This window comes from Schistocerca serialis, chromosome 3, assembly GCF_023864345.2.
Source record: "Schistocerca serialis cubense isolate TAMUIC-IGC-003099 chromosome 3, iqSchSeri2.2, whole genome shotgun sequence".
NCBI lineage: Eukaryota > Metazoa > Arthropoda > Insecta > Orthoptera > Acrididae > Schistocerca > Schistocerca serialis.
This window is the reverse complement of record NC_064640.1, coordinates 423,190,768-423,205,556: the sequence shown is the minus strand read 5'-3', so window position 1 is coordinate 423,205,556 and position 14,789 is coordinate 423,190,768. Positions and strand designations below refer to the sequence as shown.

Sequence of the window (14,789 nt, the reverse complement as noted above, 5' to 3'; positions counted from 1 at the left end):
AAGCGTACTGTAACCTACTTCCTTTGTTTTCGGATTGCATTTCCTTAGGATTCTTCCAATGAATCTCAGTCTGGCGTCTGCTTTACCGACGATCAACATTATATGATCATTCCATTTTAAATCACTCCTAATGCGTACTCCCAGATAATTTATGGTATTAACTGCTTCCAGTTGCTGACCTGCTATTTTGTAGCTAAATGATAAAGGATCTATCTTTCTGTGTATTCGCAGCACATTACACTTGCCTATATCGAGATTCAATTGCCATTCCCTGCACCATGCGTCAATTCGTTGCAGATCCCCCTGCATTTCAGTACAATTTTCCATTGTTACAACCTCTCGATACACCACAGCATCATCTGCAAAAAGCCTCAGTGAACTTCCGATGTCATCCACAAGGTCATTTATGTATATTGTGAATAGCAACGGTCCTATGACACTCCCCTGCGGCACACCTGAAATCACTTTTACTTTGGAAGACTTCTCTCCATTGAGAATGACATGCTGCGTCCTGTTATCTAGGAACTCCTCAATCCAATCACACAATTGGTCTGATAGTCCATATGCTCTTACTTTGTTCATTAAATGACTGTGGGGAACTGTATCAAACGCCTTGCGGAAGTCAAGAAACACGGCATCTACCTGTGAACCCATGTCTATGGCCCTCTGAGTCTCGTGGACGAATAGCGCGAGCTGGGTTTCACATGACCGTCTTTTTCTAAACCCATGCTGATTCCTGCAGAGTAGATCTCTAGTCTCCAGAAAAGTCATTATACTCGAACACAATACGTGTTCCAAAATTCTACAACTGATCGACATTAGAGATATAGGTCTATAGTTCTGCACATCTGCTCTACGTCCCTTCTTGAAAACGGGGATGACCTGTGCCCTTTTCCAATCCTTTGGAACGCTACGCTCTTCTAGAGACCTACGGTACACCGCTGCAAGAAGGGGGGCAAGTTCCTTCGCGTACTCTGTGTAAAATTGAACTGGTATCCCATCAGGTCCAGAGGCCTTTCCTCTTTTGAGCGATTTTAATTGTTTCTCTATCCCTCTGTCGTCTATTTCGATATCTACAATTTTTTCATCTGTGCGACAATCTAGAGAAGGAACTACAGTGCAATCTTCCTCTGTGAAACAACTTTGGAAAAAGACATTTAGTATTTCGGCCTTTAATCTGTCATCCTCTGTTTCAGTACCATTTTGGTCACAGAGTGTCTGGACATTTTGTTTTGATCCACCTACCGCTTTGACATAAGACCAAAATTTCTTAGGACTTTCTGCCAAGTCAGTACATAGAACTTTACTTTCGAATTCATTGAACGCCTCTCGCATAGCCCTCCTCACACTACATTTCGCTTCACGTAATTTTTGTTTGTCTGCAAGGCTTTGGCTATGTTTATGTTTGCTGTGAAGTTCCCTTTGCTTCCGCAGCAGTTTTCTAACTCGGTTGTTGTACCACGGTGGCTCTTTTCCATCTCTTATGATCTTGCTTTGCACATACTCATCTAACGCATTATGTACGACGGTTTTGAACTTTGTCCACTGATCCTCAACACTATCTGTACTTGAGACAAAACTTTTGTGTTGAGCCAACAGGTACTCTGAAATCTGCTTTTTGTCACTTTTTCTAAACAGAAAAATCTTCCTACCCTTTTTAATATTCCTATTTATGGCTGAAATCATCGATGCCGTAACCGCTTTATGATCGCTGATTCCCTGTTCTGCGTTAACTTTTTCCAATAGTTCGGGTCTGTTTGTCACCAGAAGGTCTAATATGTTATCGCCACGAGTCGGTTCTCTGTTTAACTGCTCAAGGTAGTTTTCAGATAAAGCACTTAAAAAAATTTCACAGGATTCTTTGTCCCTGCCACCCGTTATGAACGTTTGAGTCTCCCACTCTATATGCGGCAAATTAAAATCTCCACCCAGAACTATAACATGGTGGGAAAATCTACTCGAAATATTTTCCAAATTATCCTTCAGGTGCTCAGCCATAACAGCTGCTGAGCCAGGGGGCCTATAGAGACATTTAATTACCGTGTCTGAGCCTGCTTTAACCTTGACCTTCACCCAAATCATTTCACATTTCGGATCTCCGTCAATTTCCTTCAATACTATTGCACTTCTTATCGCTATAAACACGCCTCCCCCTTCACTGTCCAGCCTGTCTCTGCGGTATACATTCCAATCTGAGGTTAGGATTTCATTACTATTTACATCTGGTTTCAGCCAACTTTCTGTCCCTAGTACTATATGAGCGTTGTGACCGTTTATTAATGAGAGCAGTTCTGGGACCTTTCTGTAGACGCTCCTGCAGTTTACTATTAGCACATTAATATTGTTATTCCCTGTTGCATTTTGCCTACTCCTACCTTGCTGCATCTCAGGAGGCGTCTTGTCGGGCCTAGGGAGGGGATTCTCTAACCTAAAAAACCCCCATGTGCACTCCACACGTACTCCGCTACCCTTGTAGCCGCTTCCGGCATGTAGTGCACGCCTGACCTATTCAGGAGGACCCTACATTTCTCCACCCGATAGCGGAGGTCGAGAAATTTGCACCCCAGATCTCCGCAGAATCGTCTGAGCCTCTGGTTTAAGCCTTCCACTCGGCTCCAAACCAGAGGACCGCGATCGGTTCTGGGAACGATACTACAAATAGTTAGCTCTGATTTCACCCTGCGAGCGAGGCTTTGCGCCTTCACCAATTCCGCCAACCGCCTGTACGAACTGAGGATGACCTCTGAACCCAGACGGCAGGAGTCATTGGTGCCGACATGAGCAACAATTTGCAGTCGGGTGCTGGAAGAATGGGACCTCTCCCAAGGTCACTGCCGTACTCATTGACAGTGGTCATCCTGGCTAGTGCAGACTACAATGTGACACCATTCATCAGCAGTCCATGCTTTCTGACCACAACAACACTAAATATAGCCTTTTGTGTTGTGGTGTTAATGGCAGCCTACCAATGGAATGGTAATTCCATAGTCTGGCTGCTGCTAGCCTCTGATGATTTGGGATGACACGAAACATTGCAGGCAGTCCGTTACGTGTTCTCAAATTGGGAGTCCATTACTTGTTCTCTAGTGGCAGGCATAGATGTGAAGGGGCTACGCTTTTCGTAGTGCACAATATGGTGATCCCCCTTGTAGTGGTCAGATATGGTTGGCTGGAAAAGTGACAATTAATATGCCTGCCTTCACATTCTTGTGCATTCCAACATTGGACCACTGTCTCATCCGAATGCACCACAAATCTGGATATTGTATGATTCAGCCAGCTGGCCAAATGGAGACCCACAATCAGGACCCCTTTAAACTCTGGCGGGTGCTGACAATACTGTCTCACACAATTATGTAGCGTATCTGTGTCCTTCACAGTGATCACTCAACATCTGACGCTGTTCACACCCTTCATATATCTTATGAGGCCTGGTAACAACACTAAAACATGAACAACACGAGTGCACTCTGGTGGCCATTCTGTGTGTCACAGAGAATTCCAACTCTGATCATTCACATACCTGCCATTGGTGTGAATTTATATGAAGTTACATTTACATCTGATCACGTCTTGTGGACGCTTCCCCTTTTTGTTAGTCAGTGTATATTTATTGCAATGGCAGTCATAGGTACACTTGCTTCAATTACACAAAAAGTAAAAATAATAAATAATTTTGTGTGTGTGTGTGTGTGTGTGTGTTTTTAACAAAATAATATTGTTTTTAACAAAATGATAAAAACAAAAGGAAAATTTGATTGAGAAAACTAAGAAATTATGGAACAGAAATGCTGTACAATACCTATCTTCAGGAGGTAAAATTCATTATACATATATCTGTTGTGTCACAATAGGTGGGACATTCTCATCCTGGTGCCTGACTGGCCCTTCCAATTTCAGTTTCTGTACCTCTTCCACTGTACGTGAAATTTGTATTGGAATCAAACACAGCAGTTTAAATCTTGTTGGAAAGTATCTCTACCCAACTTAATAAAATAATCACAAAAATTTAACTGAAGTTGAGGACAAGAGGACAGGCATGTTGTGTACTGCACAATGAATAATGTTCTCAGGGGTTTAAGAAAGACAACAGGTTTATTCAAATAACTAAATTACAACATGGACGACTGAATGGTCTCAAAATATAACAGATTAGTCATTTGCTGATATGGTAACACTAAATACAACAGCGCACGAGAATAGGTTCTGTAGTGGTGACCCGCCCAAAAAGTAAATGCTCTACAACTGTTCCAGTAATTATAGAACACAAAACCGAGTGTCACTTCTTCATTGCTGAGTATTCACCTGCGTGAACACAATTTTCACCAACACAATGTGCAGACTCAAATGTCTCTCATGGGAGAAATGGCCAGGGCAAGAACCAGAGAAATGGAACACAGTTATCACATGAATGTACCAGCTGTGATGGGTGTGAGCTTGAAATTCAGTTAGTATCCACATCTTGACAACCCCAGGGTTCCTGAGCTGGGGACTGGTAAGTACCACCGGTCCCCTGTCACCGTAAGCTATGGGCATGCTTCAGCAACCATTCTACAGTGTGGGTGTGTCTCAGGAAAGGTCTTGGCTTGACTGTCCGGATTGTGAGGATTGTAAAAATTTCTATAAAAAAACCCTCAGCCTCAAGGTGTGCTGCACATCGATGAGATGCTTGGCTGTTGAGGTGTAACAGCCATTAGTAGGCAACCTCTGGGGAAACTACAGAGCCTCATTTGTTTAAGGCTTACCTAGGCACATGGGGCTCTGTCTAGGTGGACTTTTATTTCCCTACATGATAGCGAGACCAAGATGTATCCTTCAAAATTTTCTCTTCCTCCTCCATGCGGAAAGGGTGGACCACTAATAAGTACCAACACCCAATGTAACAAGAGGGCTTGTGTAACCAATCCTCCTGACTCAGATATTATACAGAGTTCCTTAGTACATAATAACAGAATGCACACTGCTGGTCAGAATGTGTTTTTGATTGTGAAGTGAAAAGAGAGCAGCTTTGGGAAGGTTTCACATTTTTATATTCATAAAGGTTTAGAGGGTGTCACAGGTACTCTGAAATCAGTGAAGTGATTGTGTAATTGCATGCTGTTGGTTGCAACTGCAAGTTCCCAACAAGTCACCAATCACTGGAAAGCAAGTCCCTTGGGGAATATGCCATAGAAATGGAGCTCCACAATAGCTTGAACTGTAGCAAAGGTGTTGTGACCTGTAGAGATCTGTTCGACATTCCCAAGGAGGAATTGAAGGATGATTGGGTTTAGAAGGGGGTCACTGATGTGCAAAATATATTGAAAAGGGTGAATGGGGATCTCATAAAATCTGATTCCTTCATCCTTACATTCAGTAGCATATAACTCCCAGAGCATATCAAGGCAGTTTTTGTTCATCTAAGCATACAGCTATATGTCCCCAAACCAGTGTGCTGTTTTCAGTGGCAGCACCTTGGGCACACCACTGTAGGATGTAAGGGTGAAACCACTTGTGACAAAAGTGGCAAGATAACCCATGATGAAGTTGGATTCTCCTCCCCTCCAAAATGTGTAACTTGCTCTGGGAATCATCCTGTCTTGTCTGGAGTAGCATTTGCAGTGTCTTCCATGAAGAATGGAAGCTGCAGGAGATTAAGACATGGTAATGCATCCCATATGGAGATACCAAGAAGATCTATTAGGTCATGCAGCCTCCCCCATTCACTACATCTTTTGCTTTGCCCTTGAAAAGCCTGTTTTGACAGCCAGTGCTTCTACACAAATGGAGGTTGCTAGTGTCAGCACTAGTACCTGTGTTTTTCAGTGCACGTATCAAGCTGCAGTTCTTTCAGAGCCCATAGCCCCTCAGAGAACATCAGCTAAAGCGATAGTTGCCACCACTGCATACATTGCAGTACCTCCAAAGGCAGAGCCCAGTAAAAAATATCGCATTGCCTCCACCACTGCTGCGATACCTCCTCCAAAACCCTTCCAGTCTAACAAAAGCAAATGGGTAGCTCCTACAACAGAGAAGAACAGACAATAAATCAGATGTCGGTGTCATTTGACTTGATGCTCTGCTGATTCTGCTTCAGAGCCAATGGACTGTGAAGTCTGCCTGGAGCAACCATCTTGCCCAAAGGCTGAACCTCCATCTGTTGTGGGCTCCCCACCATACTACAGTGGAAGATGAATGGGTTCGGGACTCATGTGAAGGAGCTGAAACTCGTGGCACAGGCATTGTCCCTGTGCTTGTGTTTACAGGAAACGTATTTCAAGAGTCACTGATGCCTCTGTGCTACGGGGCTATGCTCTCCACCAAAAGGATATTACTGGGGATGGAACCAAGAGGGGTCTTCCTATGTTTGTCAATAAAACACACCATTCCTGTGCTGTCTCCTTGGTTACTGACCTACAAACAGTAGCTGTTGTAGTTCATGTGGATCAGAAGGTCGCTATCTGTTCCCTGTCTTTACCTCTCCAGGATGCAATAGACTCTGAAGCTCTTGTGGGCCTTATTGAACGCTTCCCCTCTCCCCCATCTGTTTCTCCTACTGGGTAATTTCAGTACCCACACTGTATTACGGGGCTCAAACTATACTAGCCCCAGGGGCCAAGTCTGAAGGACCTTGTGAGCTGTGCATCCTCAACACAAGCAGTCCCACTCATTTCTTGGCTGCTACTGGGTCACCCTCAGCCATCAACCTCTCATTCTGCTCCCCAGCGCGTGCAGACTCAGCACAGTGGGAAACAACTGAAGACTTTCATTCCATTGACCATGTCTGACTGTGGATCCACCTAATGGACAGAGGGTTAATTGAACAGAAGCCATCAAAATGGATGATCAGCAAGGTTAACTGGGTGCTGTTCAGCCCGCTGGCTGTGCTTGAACACTGCAACAGTTTCCAGGAATGGGTGGACCACATCACACATGTGCTGCTGACCTATCCATCCCAAAGTGTTCATGTCATCATAGCAGGCAAACTGTTCCTTGGTGGACAGATGAGTGCTGTTCTGCAATCCAGGACGGGCATGTAGCTCTCGGACAGTTTAAGTGCCGACTGACGCAGACAACCTCAGAGCCTTTCACATTATTAAGGAGAGCAAGAAGTGGTCATGGCAAGCATTCCTATAATTTATCAACCATTTTACTTGTTCTACTAAAGTATTGGAAGCCATTGGGAGGATTTCTGGTAAACATATTCGCTTACCAATAGCAGCAGTGCTGGGACAGGGATGTCTCCAGACAACACCTGGAGACATCACTCAGGTGCTGGCCAAGCATTTTGCAAAAACTACTGCTAATGCAAGCCAGGATCAGGCATTTCGTCAAAACAGTGTGGCTGAAGAGAGGGGCAAGTTGGACTTCAGATCCAGTAATTCTGAGTCCTTCAACTTCCCTTTCTCCATTTGGGAACTGGAATCAGCACTGTCTGAGACTTGTGACACTGCACCTAGGCACAACCAAATCCACTACTGCATGATTCAACATTTGCCAGTGGCATCAAAGGAAGTCCTCCTCAAATTTTTAATCATATGTGGCAGACAGGTAACATTCCCAACTCATGGAGGGAGGGAATTTGGATACCTCTCCTCAAACCAGTATCTCCAAGTAGTTACAAAAGTATTGCCTTAACGAGCTGTGTGGGAAAGGCCCTGGAGCGAATGGTTAATCGTCATCTCATCTGGTGGTTAGAGATTAGGCAACTCCTTAGCCACTCTCAGTGTGGATGCTGGAGGTTTTGGTCTGCTGTCGACAACCTGACACTACTAGAGGTGGCTATTCAGCAGTCCTTCCTATGTAAATGTCAATATGTTGACATATTCTTTGTATTCTTTGATATCTGTTATGCATATGACACTACTTGGAGGCACAGTATTCTCGTGCAACTGCATCAATGGGGCTTTTGTAGCCGTGTCCCCATCTTCCTATGGTCCTTTCTGTCTCAGCAACCTGAGTTGGTGACTTGCTGTCCAGTGATTCGGAACAGGAAAATGGTGTCCCTCAAGGCAGTGTTTTAAATGTCACCTTCCTTGCCATAGCCATAAACTGTGTCAAGTTTATGGTAAGATGTCCTGTACAGTGCTACTTATTTGTGGACGGTTTTACTGTTCCTCCTCCAGTGTTGCAACAGTGAGCCATCAGAGTGTGTGTGTGTGTGTGTGTGTGTGTGGGGGGGGGGGGGGGGGGGGGAGGGGAGGGGGGGGCACACACGCATGCGCATTTTAATTGTTCACGTCATATTTTTAATTTACCTGACTTGCATAAGAGGGACACCATCCTACATTCGTGAAATCTTCTCGGGTGATCAGCCGAGTAAAGGCGTCGTCTTCTCGCAACGTTTCGAAGGGTTTCGTACCCATCATCTTCAAGCGAAGTGTCGAGATGCTGTGTTGCGCGGTCCTATAAAGGCTCCTGGACCAGTGACTGATTCCGGGCGCCGACCAATCAGGTACCTGCGGAATCGGCCGCCGCGCCAGCGGTGGAGGGTTCGCGGCGCGGACCGGGCGTCGAGTCCCTGCCGGTTCCTAATACGTCTGTGGCCGCTACCGTCTTCGTGCCAGAGCGTTCTCTTCTAATTTTAGTTATTGCGGGATTCCAAGCTGTACTGATCACCCGAGAAGATTTCACGAATGGAATACGCCGAGAAAGTCTCAAATCACATTTACCATCCTACATTTTAGAAACTGAGTGTGGTTTCTGGGCCTCATTTTTTACTCCAAATTGTCGTGGTTGACATACCTGCGAGAACTCTCAAGGCACTGAACATCATAAAATGCCATGGGCACAGGTCTTGGGGAGTGGACAGTGCACATCTTCTCCAGGTTTATAGGACTTTCATGTGTTCATGACCAGACTATGGGTGCATGGTGTAAGGATCGGCGAGGTCTGCTTATTTTAAGATCATTGGCGCTGTTCATATGAGGGGATTCAGCTGGCCATGGGTGCTTGTAGGATCAGTTCCATAGCAAGTCTCTGTGCTGAGGGTGAGGAACTGCCACTCACCACCTTGTGGCAGCTCCTCATGGTGCGTCAGCCATGTAAGTTCCTCACAGCTCAGTTTTCACCCACGTACTATACTGTTGCTTGTCCGCCTCTGGAACACCTTTCCTCCAACCGTCCATGAGCCACAATGCCAGTTGGAATCCGCATGCATCATAAGCTGGAGTCATTCCGTTTAGAGCAAGTGCAACCCCAAATCCAGAGTTTTAACTGTCTGCTGCCCTGGGTACTGCAGAGGCCTAGAGTAATTTTAGATTTGGTGCAGTGAGAGATTAGGTGAGAGACTGCACTCCTGCTTATGTTTTTAATGCAATATGTTCTGACATTTTATATGACCTCCACAACTATGTAGCTGCCTTTACGGGTGGGTTTAAGCAGTAGGCCTTGGCTGGTTGCTGTGTTGTGTTCCTGGATCATGTCATCAAGGTCCTGCTGCTTCAGTACTTTACTGTCTTTGACACACAATTATATGCAATATTGGGAGCACTGGAGCAGATGAGACATTCTTCCAGTGCTACATTTCTGATCTGTTCCGATTCTCTGAGTGCCCTTCACTCTCTGCAACATTTGTACCCAGCAGGTAAAGTCGCCCACAACATCCAGGGTGCCCTCCTCCCAACTATGACAACTCAGGAAGAAGGTGTCTTTGTGCTGGGTACCAGCATACTGCGGGGAACAAAAGGACAGATCTTAGCAGCCAAGGAGGCATGTTGTGATCCTCAGTTATTTCAGTGTTCCATCCCTTTGCATGCTATAGGCTTGCTGTTGAGCTCCGGAGTCTTGCGTTGGTGGGAGGACGAGTTGCTGTAAGTGACAGACAATAAGCTCCATCCAGTAAAGTCCACAGAGCTGCCTTGGTGTTCCTGCTTCCAGCCATGATGACAGGGTGAGGTCCTCCTTACATGTTTTCACATAGGCCACAGCCCTATGGTGCCTGGGTTCTTGCTCTGGCTAGAGAGCCCTCCAATGCGTGGTGCTTGTGGTATACAGATCACTCCAACATTTTCCCTAAGATTTTAAGAAAATGATTTAAATGTGTTAACAGGGTGACTGGCTCACCCAAATTTTTTTTGAAATTGGACAGCCAGTGACGTTTGCCTATGCCTTTCTTTTAGCTCGTTTGTCATTATACTTATGTTTTAATTTCATGTATAGCTACTTTTACTCATTTCCATTGTTTTAGTGCATGTGGGATAGAGTGATTGTGTGGTCAGTTCGATTGCATGAATGAGGAACAATTTTAGAAATTTTATTCACATTCGTTTGTTTTAATGAGTGTAAAGACACTGAATACCTTGCCATTGAGCACCCATAACACACACACACACACACACACACACACACACACACACACACACACACACACACACACACAGGTGTCAGGTTGAATGGGGTCAGGTTGAATGGTGTGAGGTCAGGGAGCATATAGTTGGGCTTGAGCCTATCAATTGTGGTGCTGGTACGTGTGCCGTGGAGATGAAGGAACATCTTGGGGTCCCACTTCAGGACCCAGTGGGGGCTGGTGAGCATTTATGCACAGTATTACTTGGGTGAGCAAGTCTAGGTTGCATGGCATTGAGGGGGGAGGGTGTCTCGCAAGTGAGCCATGCAGTCCTGTAAGCTGTGGATGAACTCGGACATGACATCACCTGCAGGCAGGTTGGTGGGCTCCAGGAAATAACCCGGAACAGCAGCTGGCTAGCTGTGACCAGGTCAGTGGTTGATGTCTCCACGTTGGTCTCATGAGCGACGTAAATGCCGAGAAGTACCAGTGCAGTCTACCTGCTAGTGTGGTTGGCAATGGTGAGAACGTAGTGTCTGCTATCAGAGGAAGATAGATGGCTGCTGATTTTCATGTGAATATGGGCAAAGTGATGCCCAGCATCTGGGAAAATCGCGACAGGGATGTGTATGTGGTGACTGACATTGCCCACTGGCAGGCAAGGTAGGTGTGGGCCCAGGTCTTGTAGCCCCTTTGAACACCTGGCCACACAAAATGCTGTATCACCAGAGTGGTGGAAATGTGCACACTGGGGTTTTTGAGGTTGTTTAACTAGTTGAATGCTGCCTTGCAGAAGGCAGCAGATAGGAACAGGCATGGCGAGCCAATGGATATGCTACGCCAGATACTGCTGTCTGAGCCAGGGGTCAACATACATTGAGGCAGTGGCTGAAAGTGACACCTAACCAAGGGCAGACGAGTTTTGAGTTGTGCTCCTGGGTAGTATTGAGTACCTGATAGTCAAGGGATGAAGTGATGGTGCAGGTGCAGCTGAAACAGTCAGTGATGACGTTGCCAATCATGGCAACATGACTTACGTTGGTGATAAACTCAGAGATTAACAACTCGCCGAAACTTACATGGGGAGCAGTGGTCAGTGTCTTTCGAGAGGGCAAACATTATAGGCTTGTGGTCGATGAAGACTGTGAAGTGAAAGACCTTCACTGATGGCCAAAAGTATTTGATTGCCTTGTAGATGACAAGGAGCTCTTGTCGTACACACTCCAGTGGCATAGTGTGGCAAAGGGCTTGCAGGAGAAAAAAGCGAGTGGCTGTCAGGTGTCACTGACATGCTCCTGCAGGATAGCACCAGTGACCATCTGGCTGGTATCAACCATGATGGAAAGTGGGATGGTGGGGTGGGGCTAGATGAGCAGAGTAGCATTTGCCAAGTCATACGTGACAGCAGCAAAGCTGTTTTCCATTTGGGGCATCCATGGCACTGACTTGTTCCCCTTTGTTTTGAAATCAGGACCAATCGGCTCCTGCACAGTAGTGACAGCCCATAGGTGTCGGTGGACAAAGTTTAACAAGCCGAGAAAGCAGCAGAGGTCCTTCAAATTCTCAGGGCGTGGGAAACTGAGGATGTCTTGCACTTTGTTGGACAGTGGGTGAGAGCTGGTGGCGGAGGTGGTCTGGCTCAGGAGTACCACCTTGCTGACACCAAAAATGCACTTAGCTGTGTTGACAGGGATGCCGGTTTCCTGGAGGTTCTCAAAGATTATGCAGAGGTGCTTTCCATTTCCTTGGGCATTGTGCAGAAATCAAGGATGTCATCCAAATAGGCGAAGCATTAGTTCAAGCCTTGCAAGGTGCCATCCAGGAAACACTTCCGCATTTGGGCAGCTTTACAGAGAGCAAAGGTCATAAAGGCATTCTCATGCAAGCCAAAGGGTGTGATAGTGGCAGTGTTCTGGTTGTCCTTATGTGAGACAGGGATCTGGGAAAAGCCTTGGTGCAGTCAAACTTGTTGAAGATTGTAGCATCTGCCAGCAAATTGTTGTAGCTGCGTAGGAGTGGCACACGATACCAGGCAGGAATGGTGCTGGAGTTTAGCACCTGGTAATTGCCCCATGGGCACCATCTGTTCTTGACAAGGTGGAGAGTGGATGCCTACGGGCTCTTCAAAGTGTGCAGCACACTGGCAGTGACCAGGTTGTCAAACTCTGCCTTGACAATTTTGCAATCATGACCTTTTCTGGTGGTAGGGGTGATGGTCAGCAGAAAAAGGGATGTCTGAAAGTTAAGCATAATCTTGAAAAGAGGACATACTGCCTTATCAGTATGGCAGAAGGGTTACTGGACAAGCTACAGTTTAATCACAAGACATTTGACATACAACAGTGCCCAAAACAGACTGTTAAAAAAATCTGATAGCTAAGATGAACGTTTGTAAGAAAATAAAACAACTAGGAAATAAGAAGAATAAACTGTTAATATGTGATATGGTTACCCCTAATAACCATACATGCTGCACTGTGACGGTAAGATGTTTCAAGGACTCTCTTGGCGATCGACCCATTCCTCAGAAGAGCAATGTGGAGGTCTGGGGTTGTCCTTGGTGGAGGCTGACAGGATGCTGTTCATCTCCCTAATGCGTCCCAGGCATGTTTTATATGATTCAGGCCTTTGCTGTCCACTCCGTGCAATGGATATTGTTATCTTAAATTCATTCACCAGAGCAACTTGATGCGGACGAGCATTATCGTATGTAAAGAGAAAGTGTGGACCAGTTGCACCTTTGAAGTGGTGAGTGTATGGTAGTAGCACCTCATCTCTGTAGCTGAGTGTTTAAAGTAGTCCTTTGACCACCAACGAAGATGTGCATCTCCATATGGTCATTCATCATAATGTCACCCTATAGCATAATGCCATCACCATCAAACCAGTCTCTTCCTACAATGCTCCTGGGGTTGCATTGGCTCTCTCCAGCATAATATGCAATGAAAATTGTTTTGTAACCTGAAATTGGATTGACTGTAAAGAGCACATTCCTCTCATCATTCATGGTCCATTTTGATGTTGCTGACTCCACAATACATGGGCCTGTCTCTGTGCTGTAGTGAGTGGAATGCACGTGTCCTGCTGTTCTGAACCTCTGATACATAGTTTGTCAGCAAACATCATTTCCTGAGGCAGGTGCAAGCTTTGCAACCATGCAGCCAATTGTCTTGCAGGTGTACTCTGATTTTATCAGACACTTATGGCCTGATATCAATCCTGCTGTGGAGGACAAACATCTCCCATGTCTTGAAACCATCGTCAAAACCTCAAAATGACACTGGCACATACAAGGATAGTGAGATTTCGGTCTGTCTCTGGCCTGCTTCCAGGTGGCCCAGTATTCTGCCCTGCATAACAGGTTCCAAATGGCGTCTTTGTTGGATTATGTTGTCAGCTTCAGCAAGAGATTACACTCCGATCACTATGAATTGACAAGTAAGACTGAGACGCACATTGTTTGTGTTTACCTTTCAGTTACACCACTGTTCACAGCAGGGAATACTCCTTTCCTGTACAAAGCAGGGATTGTAGGTAAATATTTATGGTGACATTGGGTGATTACTCACCTTTTCTCTTTTTATTTACGTGTTTTTGTGATTATGCTTAACTTTTAGACATTAGTGTATAAAGAAAGTTTTTGAAAGAAATGCCATTCAGATACAAAGTAGTGCTTGGTAGTAATCATCATATGATTTTTTAAAGATCTCATATTAATCTCTACTGGTCTCTTCATAAGATTTTTGGTGAACTTGTCCATCATATTTTTGTGATATTAAGTAACTTACAGCAGCTCCCCCTCCCTCTCCCCCTCCCCCCTCCCTCTCTGTCACACACAAAGTAAGTTGTTATTATATTTGCCATATTATGCAATTGTTTGTTTTTCAGGTTGAAAATAAGGGCCTAAACAGATCAGAAGTTGAAAAACTGGAAGAACTTATTAACCTCGTTGAAGAGGCTACACTTAAATCTGAAAAATGACCATCAGTCCAGTGAATAGAACAGAAAATACATGTGTCAGATGAAATGTAACTTATATTAAGAAAGATGTAAAAGTAAGGTTTCAAAGATTGAAGTTATGGCTTTAATAAAGAAAATTGAGAAATATATTGTAATTAAAATTTTTCTGCATCACGCACACAATATTTACTATTTTTGATAGTCATGAGATCTAACGAGATATCTTAATCAGTTGTTACACAATGAAATATCTATAATCCCACGTATATGCCACTTAGTTGACAATATCTATGACAGACCTAATTATTCCACTTTAGAACATGAATTGGTTTGCCATACACATCCTCTTCCACCAGCTCTTGGAAAACATGTTTGTCCAATAATACTGACAAATGGAGTGATATGTAAATGGCACTGTGTGTTAAAAATGCATCTGTGGCAGGCCTGGATAAGATTTTTGCTATTGGCAAGCACTTGCACTTTGGGAGTGCAGTCAAGCCTGCTCAGCACTGGAGCTTCCACCAGCACTGCACTATTTTGAGGAGGTGTGTAATAGAGACAG

At 45.0% G+C, this 14,789-nt stretch overlaps 1 protein-coding gene across 1 annotated transcript in view; it reads left to right on the top strand.

Moving 5' to 3' along the window:
* LOC126470302 (conserved oligomeric Golgi complex subunit 2) overlaps window positions 1-14,374 on the top strand; it is an 82,041-nt gene extending 67,667 nt beyond the window's left edge. The window contains exon 12 of the mRNA XM_050098073.1: window positions 14,156-14,374. Within this exon, the coding sequence (XP_049954030.1) occupies window positions 14,156-14,248 (93 nt within the window). The 3' untranslated portion in view covers window positions 14,249-14,374. The remainder of the gene's footprint in view (window positions 1-14,155) is intronic.
* Window positions 14,375-14,789: the final 415 nt, after the last annotated feature.